Here is a 19501-nt window from a genome sequence, read left to right on the forward strand (position 1 = left end):
AAACCTTCCATTGCACTCGCGTGTGTAGTAACCCAGAGTTGGGGTCCCACAGAATTGTTATTACTACCTCATGTGTGATATTTGTGTATAATTATGTGTATATGATTTTATATGGTTAATAATAATGTGTTAATGTCTAGTGTTCCTACCACCTAGCGCTGTATGACTTTGCAGAATGCACCCTAACCTGCTCTCACACCTGTCAATCACCCTTAGCTAGTCCAGGGATTGGCTAGTTAGCTTCCCCTTAGCTCAGGATTGGTTGGACAGGAAGGTATAAAAGATGGAGAGTGGGTGGGGTTAGCCTGTCTAGCCCTGGAGCCTAACTGTGGAGGATATCTAGTTCTGGAGTTCATGGAGAGAAGATAGCCAGAGACCGGGAGTTACAAGTAGAACATATTTAACAAAGTCTTCTACAGAGAACATCTACCATAGCCAGTGCAGTGAGAGGCTAGCACATCTAAGTGGGAGTACCCAGATATCAAGAACTGCTATGGAAGAAGACTATATAGTGGAGAGAGAGCATTAATTGAGAGGAGAGAAAGAAAGAAAATTAAGATTGTGCTAATATGTTAGGAGGAGAAAGGAACAGTAGCGAAACACCAGTTAACTCTTTCTAGTTCTCGCTCACTAACTAAGTCCAGATGATGCACGGAAAGTCTGTGATCTAAACAGGGTCACTGTGATGTACTTGATGTAACTGCGCAACTGAGACGAAGATTCTTCACTTGATAAAGTTTGGAATTGTTTTCATCTAAAGTCTGCTTCCTGAAAGTACTTTCCACCACCTACAACAACTGCACTGAGGTACCACACAACACTACAGGAGAGTCAGGACTACTACCCAAATTTTTTGTTTAATTCTCCAATTTTTATATTTATTATTTTTGTCCGGAATGGGTCCTCACCCATATATGGACTGGTGTCACGACAAATCACCACCTTACCCTATCCGACTCCGTGGATAGCAGATTGCAACAACTGCCTTTTTTAATTTAATTTTTAGTATTTTGTTTATTGTTTTTACCACTGCGGTTGTATGATCCTAAGGCATACTTTAACTCTACCAGAAGGAGTGCTAGAGCCACCGTGACTACCATCCTATTGCCCCTCGCTGCTCAATACCTCCTATGTCTGGGTCAGTGTCTACAGGTGCACATTGCACGCCATACCATATGTTTTTCTGTCCTATAAAAACAATGGGCGATGTGTTCTAAAGTAAGACAAAAGTATAGGACATGGTGTTTATAGTCGTGTAAGATTTGTGCGTCTCGCGATTTTCACGGCTGTGTGAAAGCAGCCTTAAACCTCTCTGTCTCTCACTCCATCTCTTCAACTCTCATACTAGTCTATAAAGCTCTCCACAATGTTGAACCGTCGTATATTTCTGCCCTCATCTCCATTTACCAACCCACTCGTTGTTCAGTCAATGGCCTACACTTCTCCTTTACCTTAAGGATACTTGCACATGGACGATTTTTCTGTCCGATTTTCATACCAAAGAATCGGCCTGAAAACCAGATGGCAATAGCACTCACCACACCACGGGCTTTTTCCTACTCGGACTAATAGCTTGAGTTAAAAACAATGCAGCATGTCCTATTTTCAGATTTTTTAGATGAGAAAAGCACATGTCAATATGCTGTGCTCAGCTGATCGGACAGCACACATGCAGTACACAGTGAAAAAAAACTATTTCAACAAGTTCGTTCACATGCATCTATTTTTCCTGCACATTTGGGTCACCCAGAAAAAAACGCAGCATGCTCTTTTTTCCTTCAGATTTGGGCACCAAAAGTCCCCATAAAAGTGAATGGGGGTGCACTAATTACCCATTTGAATGACTGGGAGCATCAATGCAATTTTTTTCTGCGTACCCAATTGCATACTACTAGCGCTCGCAAGAAGAACTGTAAAAAACAATTGTGAATGCAAAAGAGCAATGTTAGTTGCACAAAGACGCAGCACTCATGTGTGCGCAAATATGCATGCGCTCGCGTGAAGGCGGCCTTAAGGAAGCCTGTGGCACAAAACCATAGTACATAGCTCACACACAACTTGAACTGCATCCAACTCTGTCCTTAGCTGTCTTCCTTTATAACATCACTCTGCACTTTATATCCTTTTTGGCTGATATATGGGTGACTGGTTCGTGCATCTTTATTTATATTCCCCATTTCAGCACACTGGGGTTGGTCAGAATTGTCACTATGCACCTATTGTGTCCCTACTCTACTTGGAGTGTAAGCTCTTATGGGCAGGTTCCTCTCCTTTCATCTCATTCATTCTTATTTTCTCTTGATTACTTGCCATTTTACTTAATTCTTCCTTCCTCAATTGTTAAGCGCTGTAGAAAACGTTGGCACGATATAAATTACGATCATTAGCCAAGGGGTTTCCCAAACACTCTATATAAGCTTGTAATTTATAAAATCTCCCTTAGTTTCACTTACAACATGGACGCCGTGGCTCTGGAACCTGAAATCTTCTCGAAACTCCACACACGCTAAGCACCAACAAATAGTGAACTGCGAACTGGGCTCATGGGCAGATATACACAATGATGGACAAACGCCCAAAACACCAAGCATACTTGCACGCATTAACATATTGAATAGATATGTATTTTGGCTCATGAGTCTGCGACAAGGATCCTTGTTGTCTCCTAAGTCTCTACTCTCACGAGACAACTTACTCCATGAATTCTGCCTGCAAGCGGGGCGATCGTCCTAATAGGGACAGCCCGATGCTGGAACCTCACGACCTGCCTAGCTCTAGATAATAAACAATACAAGCAGACAGGATACAGTTCACACCAACACACCTGGGAATGCGCACTACATAGGACAGGACTGTTCATACACCATGTTCGGCCACCTGCCAGACCCACAGAACACATCACTGTCCACACCTAGAGAACAACATGCATAGAAGCAAACACCAGAAGTGTTGGGAAACCAGCATCCTCTAGCCAGAGGAGCTTCGTATATATGTACAACAGACCAGTGGGGATTGGTTGGCTGGAAAACCCCACACCCAGCCAGTCCAATTATCCCCCACCTGTGAAGGTGTACTCCTGGAAACTCATAGAACAACAGGTTCCAGCAACACAACCTAACACTTAGACTGTAGTATACTACATAGCTTGATATCATCTGTACTTTACTACATATTTTGCTATAACAGACGTGCTATTAATCTCATTTAACATATAATTGAAGATAATTACTGATAATTCATTGCGAAGCATCCCGCCATCAAGAAAAAAACATTACGGGCTCTAAAAAAAATGTAGTCACTCTGCATAATTATCATCTTTCCAGCACTCCGCTGCCTTGTTAAAACTAGTTTAAAACATGTAGTAAGTACTCAATAGCAAACTTAGATGAACTCATCCTAATCTAAGGCAAACAGTAGCCCCACCCAGTCTATTAGTTAACTATTTACTTACTACCACTTTAAGACCATATCAAATATTTAAGTATTCCAGCACATATCTAGGTGATAGCCTTCCAAGAAATGTGAATGTTGGTTTTAGATAAGTTAAATTTTATTATTAAATGTTTTATTATTTCCTTACACAATAAAGCAACAATATAATTAATAATTACTCCTGTTCAAAAACTTTAGAAATACTTCATATCTGTGAATTGCTCTCCAACATGATTTATGATATCCACCCACTGCAGTTGTCTCACTTCTCCAGCATAAATAGTCCAGTTTGTTGTACAGAAGATCACATGTGTAAGTCCCACTAGGGAATAAAAAAGGTAAAAAGTTTAATACAATTAGAAAAATATATAGAGAATTTTAATATATTAGAATTTAATATTTTAATTTAGCAATCTAATTGTACAAATTACACTATTTATTTAACACACACACACACACACACACACACACACACACACACATACACACACACACACACACATATATATATATATATATATATATATATATATATATATATATATATATATATTGGTATTGCTTATTTTTTAAAATTGTTAAATGAAAATTGTAATTTGTACAATTAAGTAGTAAAACTGTAAAATGAAAATACAAAAATGATATATATATATATATATACATTTTGGGGAAAAATTTTATTAAAGGGGTTGTCTCACGAAAGCAAGTGGGGTTAAGCACTTCTGTATGGTCATATTAATGCACTTTGTAATATACATCGTGCATTAAATATGAGCCATACAGAAGTTATTCACTTACCTGCTCCGTTGCTGGCGTCCCCGTCTCCATGGCTCCGTCTAATTTCGGGGTCTTCTTGCTTTTTTAGACGCGCTTGCGCAGAAGGGTCTTCTCCCTTCTGGACGGTCCGGGCACGAGCGGTGTTCTGGCTCCGCCCCCTTCTACGCGTCATCACGTAGCTCCGCCCCATCACGTGTGCCGATTCCAGCCAATCAGGAGGCTGGAATCGGCAATGGAATGCACAGAGCCCATGGTGCACCATGGGAGAAGACCTGTGGTGCACCATGGGAGAAAACCGCAGTGCATCCCTGGGAAAGGACCGGCGGCCATCTTGGGAGAAGAATTTTATAAGTTCATCTTTCATAACATTGGTGAGTAGCAAGCGGTTTAAAAACCGCTTTAAAATGCTATTTTATGCCGGGGGGGGGGGGGGGTGACAGGGGGAATGGGCTAATGTAAAATTTTGATGTTTTGCCTCGGGACAACCCCTTTAAGCTTTTTTTTTCGTTCCCCAGTGGGACTTGAACATGTGACCTTTTGTACAATAAACTGGAATATTTATGTTTAGAAGTGGGACAATTATATATTAAATGATGTATATTAAAAAGCAATTTCTTCCAAAATTTTGTTCCCCTGGATCTGAACACTTGAGAGCTAAACCAGTATTCCATTTCCTACACCAGGGGCTAGCTGCCAGGGAGGTATGAGTTCCCCGGTGCCGATCTCCCAGCAAATGTTTTAGACCAGGTTCTTTTAACTTGCCGCTGTGGGTCACGCTACAGCTGCGGTGTATCCAGCAGCTGCTTTCCTTACTATCCCAGTTTATGGACAACACTTCGCAGTGCTTGAATAAAGTATTGGAAAGAGTTGTACAGCGCTGACATGGTACTTCTATGATAAGAGTGGCATATCAATAGTGTGCCCACCCCTTCCTACTTGCCTGGCCCTAGTGTCCCTTCCTGTGCTGCATCTGTGAGCCAACGGCACTCTCTACCCGACCTAAGTTTGCTGCTAATACACTGTAGCTTCCGCAGTTTCTTTCTTTGAGCAGTCAGCCAGGACTCGGGAGTGGGAGGAGAGGCTGGAGAAATCATGAACAGAGTCTCTGCTGTAGCCCGCTGGTAAGTGTGGACTAAAGTCCACATTTTAGGGATTAAAGGCGTATTCTGGATAGCAGCTGGGATTTCAAGTTCTCATTGATTCAGAGGATGAGTGAAAACTGATAGATCACTGGGGTCTGACTGCTGGGACATCCATCGACTTTGAAACAGGGGGGCTGTGTCCATCCTATTTTCCAATGCCTGGTTGCTTCTCCCTATTTCCCTAATGTAGCAGTGGACGGGCCATTGGTTGCGATGGGTAGTGCCGCTCCATTTATTTCAATTGGGCTGACGAAAATAGCTGAGCATAGCGGCAAATTTATGTGGCTTACTGGTGACTTTCTGTTACCTAACCCTTCCTCTCCAAGATCTTTTGGTGATCAGCTTACACCTAGACTTGTAATCTACATTTATGTTAAATGTAACTGTTTTAAATTTACAATTTACCTCTGCATGGTGATATCTTACCTAAAAGTCTTTTATTCATGCTGAAAATTAACAAAATCCTTCAAAACTAAAAAAGAATTTAAAAGTTCAAAAAACATTTTCCCCACTTTTTACATAGAACCCCCCCCCCCCCAAATTAGGTGGAAATTTACTAAGTCCGGCATTTCTGGTGCATGCTTCTTCATCTAGACACCTAGACACAAATATATGCCAGGTCTGATAGATACATTTATATATAAATTATATGTAAATCGGCAGATAAAACCTTTTCAGAAATCGTGCCTCATGTGATAGCAGTTCTAACAGGGGAATGCTGGATTTAAGCCATTATAGATTCAATCTCCAAGATGACCAGGAATGGTGACAGGGAATATTTTGACAGGTGCCCCTCTGTAAAAGAAGGGTGCCACATATTTACATATTCATTCCTACTCTAGCCCTCTAGCCAAAGTTGTAGCAAAAGCTGAACCTGAAGAAATGTCAGACCAATGTTGATTCGACTGAGAACTTTCCAAAGGTAGAACCACTCCAATGAATCAAAGGCTTTACCAATGAAATCACAAATCCATGTTCATAATTCCATCCAACAGCTAAGGAATAAGCATTCAATATTAAAATTAGTAGTAGTTTCAGCAGGTTTGGATTTATTGGGAGCATTGGGTTGCGGTTGTGGCAACTTACGAGCTACAACCCAACCTCCATTTTCGTCCATTGAGTTTCGATGTCACATGGCTGCACTACGATCTTTGGCTGCATCACACATTAGATAGAAATAGATTGATAGTCGAACCACATGTTGAGCCAACAATTGCCTGGCGAACGGTCTTTTCATAGATGCAGCCATGCATATTTTAGTCTATTTTAGCTTTTACAATTGTTCAGATTGGCAATACATGTTCAATGACAACGGGCGATCGATGGGCGATCTCTCTGGGAATATTGGTTTCAAGAAAGATCGTTTGTGGATAAAAGTTCTTTATGTGAGCAAAACATATTTTGTCCATCTATTCGATGCAAATTTGAAATGTGGCTAATTTCTTTATAAATAAATCTTGGTATTTGTATAGCATCAGCTTATTCCGCAGCGCTTCCAGGTAATTATTATTTATTATCCCCCACCAAGCTGGGTTTCCATTTTACCAACCTCAGAAGGATGGACGGCTGAGTCAACCTTGAGCTGGCTACCTGAGTCATGCAGGGATTGAACTTGCAACTTGCAACCTTCTGGTTGTAGGCGAGACCTTACACTCTGCACCACATGAGGCTAAGGGTGCATTCACACGAACGTATATCGGCTCGGTTTTCACGCCGAGCCGATGTACGTTGTCCTCGTGTGCAGAGGGGGGAGGATGGAAGAGCCAGGGCCAGGAACTGTGCTCCCGCCCCCTCTCTGCCTCCTCTCCGCCCCTCTGCACTATTTGCAATGGGGAGAGGCGGGACAGCGGCAGGGCTAATTACCGGGCCTTAGCCCCACCCCCGTCCCGCCTCCTTTCATTGCAAATAGTGCAGAGGGGCGGAGAGGAGGCAGAGAGGGGGCGGGAGCCTCAGTTCCTGCTTCTGGCTCTTCCATCCTCCCCCCCCCTGCACGCGAGGACAACGTATATCAGCTCGGCATGAAAACCGAGCCGATATACGTTCGTGTGAATGCACCCTGAGAGTGATGATGACTGTCTATCATTGTTCGGCTAAAACAATCGATCATTGTTTAATTTTACTTAATGAAATTGTCCATTTGGTTGAAATTCAGCATTTTTTTTCCACTTTAGGCCTCTATAACACGGCCATATGCGTTTTTACGCCGGGCCAATCCCAGCTAGAAATTGTATGAATGAAGAATAGCTGCAATGTAGACCCAATCTTAATTAGCCTTTTCTCATTCATTCACATGGGCGGCTGCAGCGTATCAGCGGACTAATACGCCGCAGCACGGAAATCCATCAGTCGGCAGAAATACTTGGAATGACTGCTAATGCTTAAATAAAGCCAGCTGTCTTCCTTTCCCAGCATTGGACGCAGTCAAACTCTCTCCCCCTCTCTTTTTTTTAGCCTCTATAGCAGTCTATGGGCAAGACCTATCTTTTCACATGGCGTATGAAATTGGTCACCATTTTCGGTCGCCGATGTGCTATTTTTCCTGGTTTGATTTTTTAACATGCCCAAAAATCACTCATCTGATTGAATACATTGGAATCCAATGCTTCAGATGGTTGCAATTTTTGGATTCAGCTACAATAATGTGTAGGCTTCTTTAGAGTAGGTCCCAAAAGTTCATTAAACAGTATCTGATTTTGTAACAATCTGTGCACTACTACCAGCTATATTCTGCTAAACCCATCCCATCTATAAACTGCCCACAATTGTTGCTGATCCACAGTTGAGGAGGCAGATTTCATGAATATACCAAGCACTCCTTTCATGGCTCTAGCAGACCTTGGTTTAGCAACATGCAGCATTTAACTAATTTTTTGCCTATTTCATGCTTTTATTGGTTCCAGAGACAAATGAAAGGCACATTAAGTAAAATGTTTGCATTTATAAATTTGGCACAACGTCAACGACTAATGGCGAACCATCACCATCATGCAAGACCGCAAGAGAAAAAAAGTTGAGAAGTGTTAAACTAAAGAGGCGAATGCTTTCCCCTTATTTAGTTGACACAATGTGTGGGTTTTTTTAAAGGAGTTTTCCGGTGAGATTTATATTGATGACCTTTCCATAGGATAGTCATCAATAGTCAGGACCTCGACCGATCAACTGAGCAGGCACATGCTGTCAGTGCCACAAATACACAGAGTGTGGAGCAGAAGCAGCGGAAGTCTTTGCACTGACCTCTGTATATTTGGAGCAGAAGTCTCTGCATTGCCCTCTGTGTAGTGGCCGTTGCTTGTAACTGCAGGCATGGCTTCCATTGATTTCAATAAGAGCCGTGCCTGCAGTTACAAGCAACGGCCACTACACGGAGGTTGGCTCGGAGGCTTCCGCGCCGACCTCTGTGTATTTGCAGCATTGACAACATGTTTCCGCTCAGCTGATCGATCAGGGTCCCGAACGGCAGACCCCAGCCGAGCAATTATTGATGCCTATCCGGATGATAGGTCATCAATAGTATTTGCCTGGAAAACCCTTTTAATGGTGTCTATTCCCAGATGAAACCACTTGTCAGTTTAAATGTTTGCATAATATAATGGCATTTAGTAATTTTTATCTTTAAATTGGGATTTGCCTATTTACTACTAACTCATAGTAGCAATGTATTGTGGCTTTAAGTTAATAATAATTTTCTATAATTTCATAATTGCTGTTACAATTCAGGAAAGATCTATAGTAATGTAGTTGTAGGTGTAATCTCATGATGGTATGTTAGGGCACATGGACATCATTGTGGGGTCTCCTCTATTCAGGAACTCCCACTGTGGGCCGAAATGGGGAGCCGTTCTGCTAAAGCAACTACCTCTCTGGCAGACCCAACACATCCAAGAATTACATGCAGGCAGGACCTTTCATTTGAATGCTACATTTTCTCTGCTGTGGCCCTCGAATTAAAATATGGTCCTATAACTTCAACACCAAAAAAAACACGAGCATCTTACACTTAAATACATTAAACTTTATTAGTATATTAAAACCTAAATACAAAGAATCTGACCACATAAAATGAGAAAAAATAGCAAAACAATTACAATGAGTTATCATCCATGCATAAACCAAGTCATTCATATATAATCTATTAGTAATTATTAGGAAATGATAGCACCAGTGTTTCTGGTGACGCAATGCGCCACACAGCTCTGCTACATGCATGTCACTCACACACACAGCTCTGCTACATACATTGTTCATCGCCCCATGTCATATGACGGTGACCCTCATCCCGAGTGGATGACTTACATGCTCCACCCCTGATCACATGACTGTGACATAATCAAACGTCCTGCATCCTTGTGCAGATTATGGATGGACGTGGCTTCAGTTGCTAAGGAATACTAATAAGCCAGACAGCAGCCGTGTGCGTACAGGACCTGTGATGATGTAACTGTCATGTGATCAGGGGCGAAGCAAGTAATTCCCTCACTGGGGATGAAGGACCTTTGGTTATGTCACCGTCATGTGATCAGGGGCGGAGCATGTAAGTCACTCACAAACTCACAGACGGACAGGTTATCGTTAGTGGTTTGACTATAAATTACAAATAACTCCGCAATAAATACAAAAGTTCTAAAGTAAATACAAAATTCATTATAATAATATTTATAAAAAATCCTAAATTAATAAACAAAAGTGTGAAAACAACCAAAGGAACAATCCACAATTTGATATTAAAGAATCAGAAAATAAATACCGAAGAATATAACAAATATTACAAAAAGTATTGTGTATTGCACATTATAATCCTTAAAGGGTTTTGTCATAAAAAAAAAAAAAAATCTATACTCACCTATTCCTTCCCGTCAGTCTACTTACCTCATCTTCTCCTCCCCAGTCTTCTCCTGTCTCCTGCAGTCCCGGGCAAACTCACCTCACCTCCAGCTGGCTGATTCTTCTGCTTCCTCTGACATTACGTACATTCACAGACATTCTTCTTCCTGCCCGGCAATGTACGCTACATCACTAGTTCACAGCCTTGTAAGGAGTGCCGAGCTATTGCAGAGACTGCTCATGCCCACTGTCTCTGTAATAGATCAGCATTTCTTCGTGGCCAATGAATGCTACATCACAGGGACATGACCTTCACTGACCTGCAGGAAGAAGAATGCGAGTAATGCACGTTTCATAACCAGGCGAAGATGATCCGGATGGCTTGTGGCGAGGTCGGGGGACAGGAGAAAATCAGCACAGAGATGAGTCTGAGAAATAGATGAGTATAGAATTTTTCTTTTTTAATGATAAAACCCCTTTAAGCAGCACTAATTAAAATACCATACAAAAGTGTAATATTAAACAACCCAAATTAATGAAAAAAAACTCCAAGACAATAATTGATAAACTACTATGATTATTATTATTGTTATTAATAATAGTGTTATTGCATAACCATAGAGTGCTGCTGCAGGAATACTAAAGTGCAAAATACAATGTAAAAAGTGCTGCCACGAAAATAATGAATCTGAATCAAATATAAGTACCAAATTATATTACAAAAAGTCTAATAAATATAAAAAAAGGTTATTGCACACTATAATTTTTAAGCAGCACTAAATGAATAACCACACAAAGGTGTAATGTCAGAACTCCATACTTAATGTAAAATAACTACAAGCTACCGTGTTTCCCCGAAAATAAGACAGTGTCTTATAAGAATTTTTGTTCAAAAAGGTTTAACTTTTTTACATGTATAGCCGCCTGGACACTATTTAAATTGACTTTTTTAATTAACTGTTAGCAGGGCTTAATTTTGGAGTAGGGCTTATATTTCAAGCATCCTCAAAAAGCCTGAAAAATCATTTTGCATCCTCAAAAATTTATTTTCAAGGTATGTCTTATTTTCAGGGAAACAGGGTAGTAATTAATAAACTAAAAGTAATAATAATGTGCTATTACAGGAATTACTATTTTTTTGTCATTTTCTTTGGTATTTATTTTCTCATACTTTAATATTCTGTTGTGAATCGTTCTTTTGCAATGTTTTTGTATTTTTGATTTATTAAATCGGAACTTTTATAGGTATAATTATCATGGATTTTGTATTTATTATATGAATGTTGTATTTACGTTGGAGTTTTTTGTGATTTATAGTCGATTTATATATGTATGACTTGGCTTATGCAGGGATGATAGTTGTTGGTAATTTTTTTGTTCTTATTTTCTTCATTTTTGTGGTGAGATTTTTTGTATTTGCATAGTTGCTTTTTAATATACTAATAACATTTTTAAGAGTAATATGCTCATAGTTTTTTGGTGTTGGAGTTCTATGGGTTGTGAGTATACTCACCAGATTAGGCATTGATATGCATATGATCTTATTGGATTTACTGAAGATACAGTCCTAGTTAACTTCTCCTGTTTTCCAGAAAAGTGTAAAGACTTATTCTAATAGGTCAACCGTTACAGTATCCAATGGTAGCATTCAGAGGTTTTACTGCTCTTATATTAAGTAATCTAGCATGTGCTGAGTATCAATTTTTAAGTATTCTAGACATAGTGGAATTCCTGGTGTTCCAGGTTTGAGTATAAGAAATATCATTGTTACATCCAAGCCAAATGTCAAAAACAGCTAGTCCAAGTCAAACATGTACAAAATGACGGATATATACATATCTTATAACTTGAAGAACAAAGCGACCAATAACTAAACTAAACAATGGGGAAAAGTGAAAACTCATCCGGTCATAATTTTGGAGAGCCGTGCCTCAAAGCGGGGCGATTGCCCTAGCGAGGGTGGCCTCACTTCCGGATCCTGCAGACTACCAGGACTATCCCTAGATGGTAGAGGGGGTTACCATGACAGATATAAGTATCAATAGTCCCAACCCCACTAGGTAGCAGATGTGCAATACCAGATAAGAACTAATAATATCAGGAACTTATCTGAGGTGGCACCCAGAGGATGTGGACTGGACCAGAACTCCACCATAAAGAAGAATAACCAGTTCCCTCTGAGAGTAGGACTGGAATATACATACTACTATAATGGTTGATTGGGCAGCTGGGGAATCCACCTCCAGAACCCCACCCCGATCTATGTTTACACATTTGTGCCAAATTACAGGATACATGTGCGAAGCCATGGTCACATGAGCTGGCATAGCATCACAATGGCAGCCCAGACCCTCTTCCATCTCGTGGCCTGCACCCTGCAACAATCATTAGACTAACCAGCACTAACCTTTTATATATAAAGCTAAATATTTCTCTACCAATAGTCTACTAATAGTACTAATAATCCCTTTTAAAGCAGACTACAATCTTGGGCTGTTAATATTTTTACTGTTTCCCATTTTCATGTGCAAGAGATGTATCCAGTTACAGGACACTTCTGGCAATAAGATCACATATATATGAATCCCCTTTATCTGTAAGTACTTAACTAAAAACAAAGCTAAATACAGATTAAAGGATCTAGTTTCTATTGTTTCCTAGGATGATGAACTTGCTCGTCAGCTGGTGGAGCTGGGCTACAGGGGAAGTGGAGAGGTACTAAAAAGAGAAGAGTTTGAGGCTAGAAAAGCTGCGGCCGAGGCTTCCAGACTGTCCCAGAGAACTCAACAAAAGTAAGTCCCAGCTGTGTCTGGTAACAAGTGGACCACATTCTTTGCATCTCCTCTGTATGATTAGAAACAGTTTTATTGGCATGTGCTTCCCCTCAGCATCAAATAAGGACACTAGTTACAGGTCTGATATTGTACCAAGACACATGTGCTGTGCAGATCAGTTGGGGTGAGCGAGCTGGAAGATATCTGCTGTGCGACCACATTTGACTGCAAGCTACTAATTTATGAAAAGAGGATAAACATAAAAATATGTGTGCACAACCAGCAGACCATGATGAAAGCACAGGGACAGTACATAGTTTCTAAAAATGCATGCCGAAACAAGGGAAGTACTGGAACAGATCAAGAATAATCACTGCCCAGAATGTCCCAAGTGTTCTGTTAGTGACAGTAAAATCAAGTTTTCTCCAGTAGTTTCCTCTCTTCCGTTTGATCATTGAACCACGAGTACCAATCTTGACAGAAACAACATAGTTATTATTTAGTCTTCTGTGGCAGCGTGTTCCCTTCCTTTCCGCGGGGCTCATTTGTTCTTTGTCAGATGCGTTTTACTGTGTCTTTAGGCCTCAGGAAACCGAGTAAAGACTGGAATAGATAAACCATGAATGCCAAGAAGCATTGATTACAATATGCAGTACTGAAAAGAATATCGTTTCTGACTAGAGATGAGCGAACGTACTCGTTTCGAGTACTTACGCACCCGAGTACCGCCATTTTCGAGTACTTCAGTACACGGGTGAAAAGATTCGGGGGGCGCCGGGGGGCGGGGAGAGGCGTGGCGGTGCGGGGGGTAGCAGCGGGGAACAGGGGGAGCCCTCTCTCTCTCCCTCTCCCCCCCACTCCCCACTGCTACCCCCCGTGCCGCCACGGCGCCCCCCGAATTTTTTCGCCCGAGTACGGAAGTACTCGCAAATCGCGGTATTCGGGCGAAAAAGGGGCGTGGCCGAGCACGTTCGCTCATCTCTATTTCTGACCAAATTCATTTGTCTCTTTATTTCATCATTATTACTTAAGACTGCTTCTAAATTTAAGGGCAAATTAACATGACCGTATATGCGCAGCTATATAGCTGCGTCCAAAAATCGGGCCAAAATGGCGACCATCTGAAGCATTGGATTCCAAAGTATTCATTCAGATGAACGATTTTTGCGCTGGCATAAATAGCACATCGGCGACCGTTTTTGGCCACCGATTTTTTATGCTGCGTCCAAAGATAGGTCTTGCTCTATCTTTGGCCAAAATACACTGGAAGCTCCCATAGAATCCTATGGAAGTTTTAAAAAAGGGAGAGAGAGGGAGTTTATCTGCGTCCAACGCTGGGAAAAGAAGACAGCTGGCTCTATTTAAGCATTAGCAGTCATTCCGAGGATTCTGCCAATCAAGGGATTGCCGCGCTGCAGTGTATTTTTTGGCCAATTCGCAGCAGCCGTCTGTGTGAATAGCAGAAAATACATGGCTAAATATTGGATGTAGCATTTCTGGCGCTGGGTTTGGAGCCATGGGTGTAGTAGCCATGGAGGTCCAGAGAGTTGTCAGAGGAGAGCCAGTGGTCTGTATTGGTAGGTCTCATTTTGTGGTACAAAGGAGGAGGCAGGTATCAAAGTCAGGAGGAAAGCCAGAGGTCAGTTTTGGTAGGTCTTAGTTTGGATTTGCAAAGGAGAGACAGGAGAGGAGCTTGATTAAGGCTGTGCAGCACAATAATCAGGCACTGGTGCAGTGGCCAGGTCAGGCTTTTATAATGAGACTAATTAGGAACGGAGGCGGGGTCAGGACAGGGGCTGGGTTTGCAGGATTTGGGAACAAGGCAAAGAGTCATGTAGGGGAACTGTCCAAGGGCTGGATGTCTGAGTAGGGAGAGCTACTGACTAGAGTGCAGAAGGCTCCATCGCAACTTGATTGCAGCTATCCGTAAAAATGCATATAGTCGTGTGAAAGAGCCCTTAAGGTATGTTTAGACTGGATGATTACTCTTCTAAAAAATCATTAAAACATGTGAAAGGGAACAATAATCGTTCAGTCTAAACACAAGGCAACGACTGACTGACGTACAAGTATTATTCGATTCTCGTTCGGCATCTAGTTTCATAAATAGTTTTCATAAATAGTTTCTCTATCACTTGTCTTTGTGTTTAAACACTCCCCATTCAGTGTCTCATGTAGGATTGTGAATAAGGGAGATAAAACAATACCTCCACAGCGCCTCCTGTTGGAAGGCAGCAATTCCTAAAGTCAATGTTAGACTCTTTATACAAGCCTTGCAACTAGGAATTGAAAGCAAAGTCAGAGCCCATGCACATAAAGCTTTTTCAGGCGTTTTGCCCTGACTTTGCTGGAGAGAGGCCTATGATGTGGCCTTATTTGCATATTACCCAGAGGAGCATAAATGGCCTTTTAAGTCTCCTCACTCACCGTCTAGGTTCTCTCCCTAAGGAGAAAAGATAGCGTTTCTGACCCATGTAGGATGTGAAACACTGAATGAGAAGTAAACAATTCTCAATTAGGTTTAAACAGGCTGCACGCGCGACAATAGGCTGGTGATGACATCACCAGCTCGTTCACTCGTACAAATGATTCTCATTCAGAATCGTTACGTCTAAAAGCACCGTTAGTTTAATCATGATAAATGTAAGGATTAATGATATATGTATTTGGCATATGAACATGTTAAAACACTTTGTAACAAGAAGTTAAAGGGGTTGTCCCACGCCGAAACGGCTTTTTTTTTTTTTTTTCAATAGGCCCCCCGTTCGGCGTGAGACAAACACAAGGGGTGGGTTAAAAAAAAGTTTAGTACTTACCCGAATCCCTGCTCTGCGGCGACTTCTTACTTACCTTACCAAGATGGCCACCGGGATCTTCACCCACAATGCACCGCGGGTCTTCTCCCATGGTGCACCGTGGGCTCTGTGCGGTCCATTGCCGATTCCAGCCTCCTGATTGGCTGGAATCGGCACACGTGACGGGGCGGAGCTACGCGATGACGCATAGAAGGGGGTAGAGCCAGAACGCTGCTCGTGCCGAGACCCAAGAGAAGGGAGAAGACCCTTCTGCGCAAGCGCGTCTAATTGGGAGATTAGACGATGAAATTAGACGGCACCATGGCGACGGGGACGCCAGCAACGGAACAGGTAAGTGAATAACTTCTGTATGGCTCATATTTAATGCACAATGTATATTACAAAGTGCATTAATATGGCCATACAGAAGTGCTGAACCCCACTTGGTTTCTCGGGACAACCCCTTTAATATTATGTTTTTCAACATGACCTCCACTATTGATAACCATAACTCACATACATACATGGGTCTTTCAGCCACGCCATGGAAGCATCATTATTTAGTTTGACGCTATTGAGATCCACAAGGTAAAGAAGCCTTTTTCTTTCTTACGATCGATAGACCCCCCCCCCGTCTATGCAACATTTTCATGTGTCTTTATAAGATGTCAAAAGTGTCTCCAGACTGCCAGGCATCAATCAGTGCTACTGTACCATCCTATTCAGCTTCTTCACAAATCATACAGTGGCAAAAGTTCAACATCACAGGGACGATGCAGTAAATCGTGTTATTTGTATAGCACCAACTTATTCTGCAGCACTTTCAGGTAATTTATTTATTACCCCACTCCCCACCAAGCTGGGTACTCATTTTATCGACCTCAGAAAGATGGGAGGCTGAGTCAACCTTGAGCTGGCTGCCTGAACCAAGCAGGGATTGAACTTGCAACCTTCAGGTTGTGAGCGAGAGCTTAGGACTACATTTCTGCTGCCTAAACACTCCGCACCACATGGGGCAGTAGCTATTTTATGGTTGGTTTGTTCCGTGTTTGATTTCCACATTGCTATTAAGAGAGATTGGCAATTTAGTTTTTTTCGCTTTATCTTGACATATACACTGAAATGCCATATGCAATTCTATTGTAGTTATTCAGCAAATTCACTTCTGTAGGTTTGGTCTTGTGGCTGCAGAGTGTTTAGATCTTTTTATTTAGAGTATTGCACTGGCAATCACTAGAGTCATAGAATGGTAGAGTTGAAGGGACCTCCAGGCTCAATGCATGATCACTAAATCATCCCAGACAGATGTCTGTCCAGCCTTTGTTTGAACACTTCCATTGAAGGAGAACTCACCACCTCCCGTGGCAACCTGTTCCATTCATTGATATCACTGTCTAATATCTAATCTGTGTCTCCTCTCTTTCAGTTTCATCCCACTGCTTCTAGTCTTTTCTTGTGCACTGCTTATTGGACATTCATATTTTGTGAAAAGACGGGTATGATAAGAATAGAGATCTTCAATGATAATAGCCCAGAATACATCTCTAAAATACAATATGCTTCTATGACATTTTTTAATTAGAAAGGTCTCATAACTGGTTTCAGCTGGCCATACACTAGTAATGGTGGTCGCTTGCAATCATTGTTGGTCTATGAAATTTGACGTTCTGTGCAACAACACTATACGTTATATACAACAATCTGTAAGAACTGGCAATACAGACTCCGCCTTGTTCTGTGACCTCAGTTCTCACCAGTTCTGATCCACTTCAGTTTATTTGCAAAGTTGATAGTCCGTTTCACAGTCTGGGGGACGCTTTTGCATGACTCCTACCACAGAAGCTGCCTAGAAGGGGACACAAATGTTCCTGTCACAGTTACTGGTGATGATCACACAGCTCCCGTCACACAAGTATAATAGAGGAGTTCACAGGAGCAATGAACAGGCTGTCAGAGCAGCAAAGCAGGAACACTGTAGAAGCTAAGCGGCTGCTTAAAGGGAACACTGTTGTATATCACCCATCATATATTTTTTATTTATACTCTAATGAAGCTTAAAGGGGTTGTCCCGCGAAACAAAGTTGGGGTATACACTTCTGTATGGCCATATTAATGCACTTTGTAATGTACATTGTGCATTAATTATGAGCCAAACAGAAGTTATTCACTTACCTGTTCCGTTGCTAGCGTCCCCGTCTCCATGGAGCCGTCTAATTTTCAGCGTCTAATCGCCCGATTAGACGCGCTTGCGCAGTCCGGTCTTCTCCGTGTTGAATGGGGCTGTTCGTGCTGGAGAGCTGCTCCTCGTAGCTCCGCCCCGTCACGTGTGCCGATTCCAGCCAATCAGGAGGCTGGAATCGGCAATGGACCGCACAGAAGACCTGCGGTCCACCGAGGGTGAAGATCCCGGTGGCCATCTTCGCAAGGTAAGTAAGAAGTCACCGGAGCGCGGGGATTCGGGTAAGTACTATCCGTTTTTTTTTTTCAACACATGCATCGGGTTTGTCTCGCGCCGAACGGGGGGGCTATTGAAAAAAAAAACCCGTTTCGGCGCGGGACAACCCCTTTAAAGAAGTTTTCCTTTAATCAATCGGGCTGCTTTCCCCCCTCTTCTACATGCCTATCCCTCCTTATGTTCTGATAATATTTCTTGGTCACAATATAGTGCTAATGGTAGTGGTCATGGTGTGGCGCTATTATTGATAATATTACCCTTTGCTTAGTCCTTTTTTTTGTAACATTATGTGACTGGTAATTAACGATTGTATGGTGGCACAGTGGTATTATTTAATAACTATGAATGTATATGAATACTAGTTTTTGTATGTGTATAGGATGAGGGAGGGCCATACTATATGCCTTGGGACTTGTCCCCCTAATCTTCAAATACATTATCAATGGCCTTGAGATCAGCACTGCAGCATTCCTCATGCCGCCTCCTGAACTGACTGAATGTGACTAGAGGGTTGGTAGAATGTTTTAGTATCTGGGCACCACTTTTAATTTTGCCAAGGGTAAAACCAGCCCTGAGTGCAGGACAACAAAGTGATTCTTATCTTATTAGATGGGACAGGACAGAAGAAATCCTACAGTTCATGGCTGAGATTACATTGCAGCTCCTCCTGTCAATGTACGAAATGCAGGAAGGGAGCCGAGCAGCCCCAACACTGAGGATAGGGCAGAGTGATCTCAGCATGCGCCGTCCACCTTACAACTGCCTGGATGATGGATAGAACTTACAGAGACCAAACAGTGTTTGCCTTAATGACTGCATTGGCAAATAACTTGTATGTATGGAGTATGGAGGCAAAGTACAGGGAATGTCTGTGGTGAGATAATCCCTTAAAGCAAGACTATAATAGTCCTATACAGCAAAAAAAAGCATGACTGATGCATTCAGCCTAGAGCAGTGATGGCGAACCTTTTAGAAACCGAGTGCCCAAACTGCAACCCAAAACCCATTTCTTTATCGCAAAGTGCCAACACATCAGGCGGTGGAGCTTATCACAATGTATGATTTTACCTCTGTCGTCCAAAGAAGGACAGGGCCGCTTTAAAATAGACAGAATGCAGATTTTGACTGCTTTTTGGATGCGGAAATGCTGCAGAATTTGCCAGAGAAATTTCCTACGAGAACATTCTGCAGCATTTCCGCCACGTGTAAACATACCCCAGCGGTAATAGTGACCTCCCACAGCGGCTCCAGCTGTAATAGTGACCTCCCACAGCAGCTCCAGCGGTAATAGTGACCTCCCACAGT

At 42.0% G+C, this 19501-nt stretch overlaps 1 protein-coding gene across 1 annotated transcript in view; it reads left to right on the top strand.

Moving 5' to 3' along the window:
• The window catches only part of CFAP299 (cilia and flagella associated protein 299), a 446034-nt gene that overhangs the window by 29490 nt on the left and 397043 nt on the right, over positions 1-19501 (top strand). Inside the window, exon 2 of the mRNA XM_066574916.1 lies at positions 12834-12964. Within this exon, the coding sequence (XP_066431013.1) occupies positions 12834-12964 (131 nt within the window). The remainder of the gene's footprint in view (positions 1-12833; positions 12965-19501) is intronic.

The sequence above is a fragment of the Eleutherodactylus coqui genome, chromosome 7 (genome assembly GCF_035609145.1).
Source record: "Eleutherodactylus coqui strain aEleCoq1 chromosome 7, aEleCoq1.hap1, whole genome shotgun sequence".
NCBI classification, from domain to species: domain Eukaryota; kingdom Metazoa; phylum Chordata; class Amphibia; order Anura; family Eleutherodactylidae; genus Eleutherodactylus; species Eleutherodactylus coqui.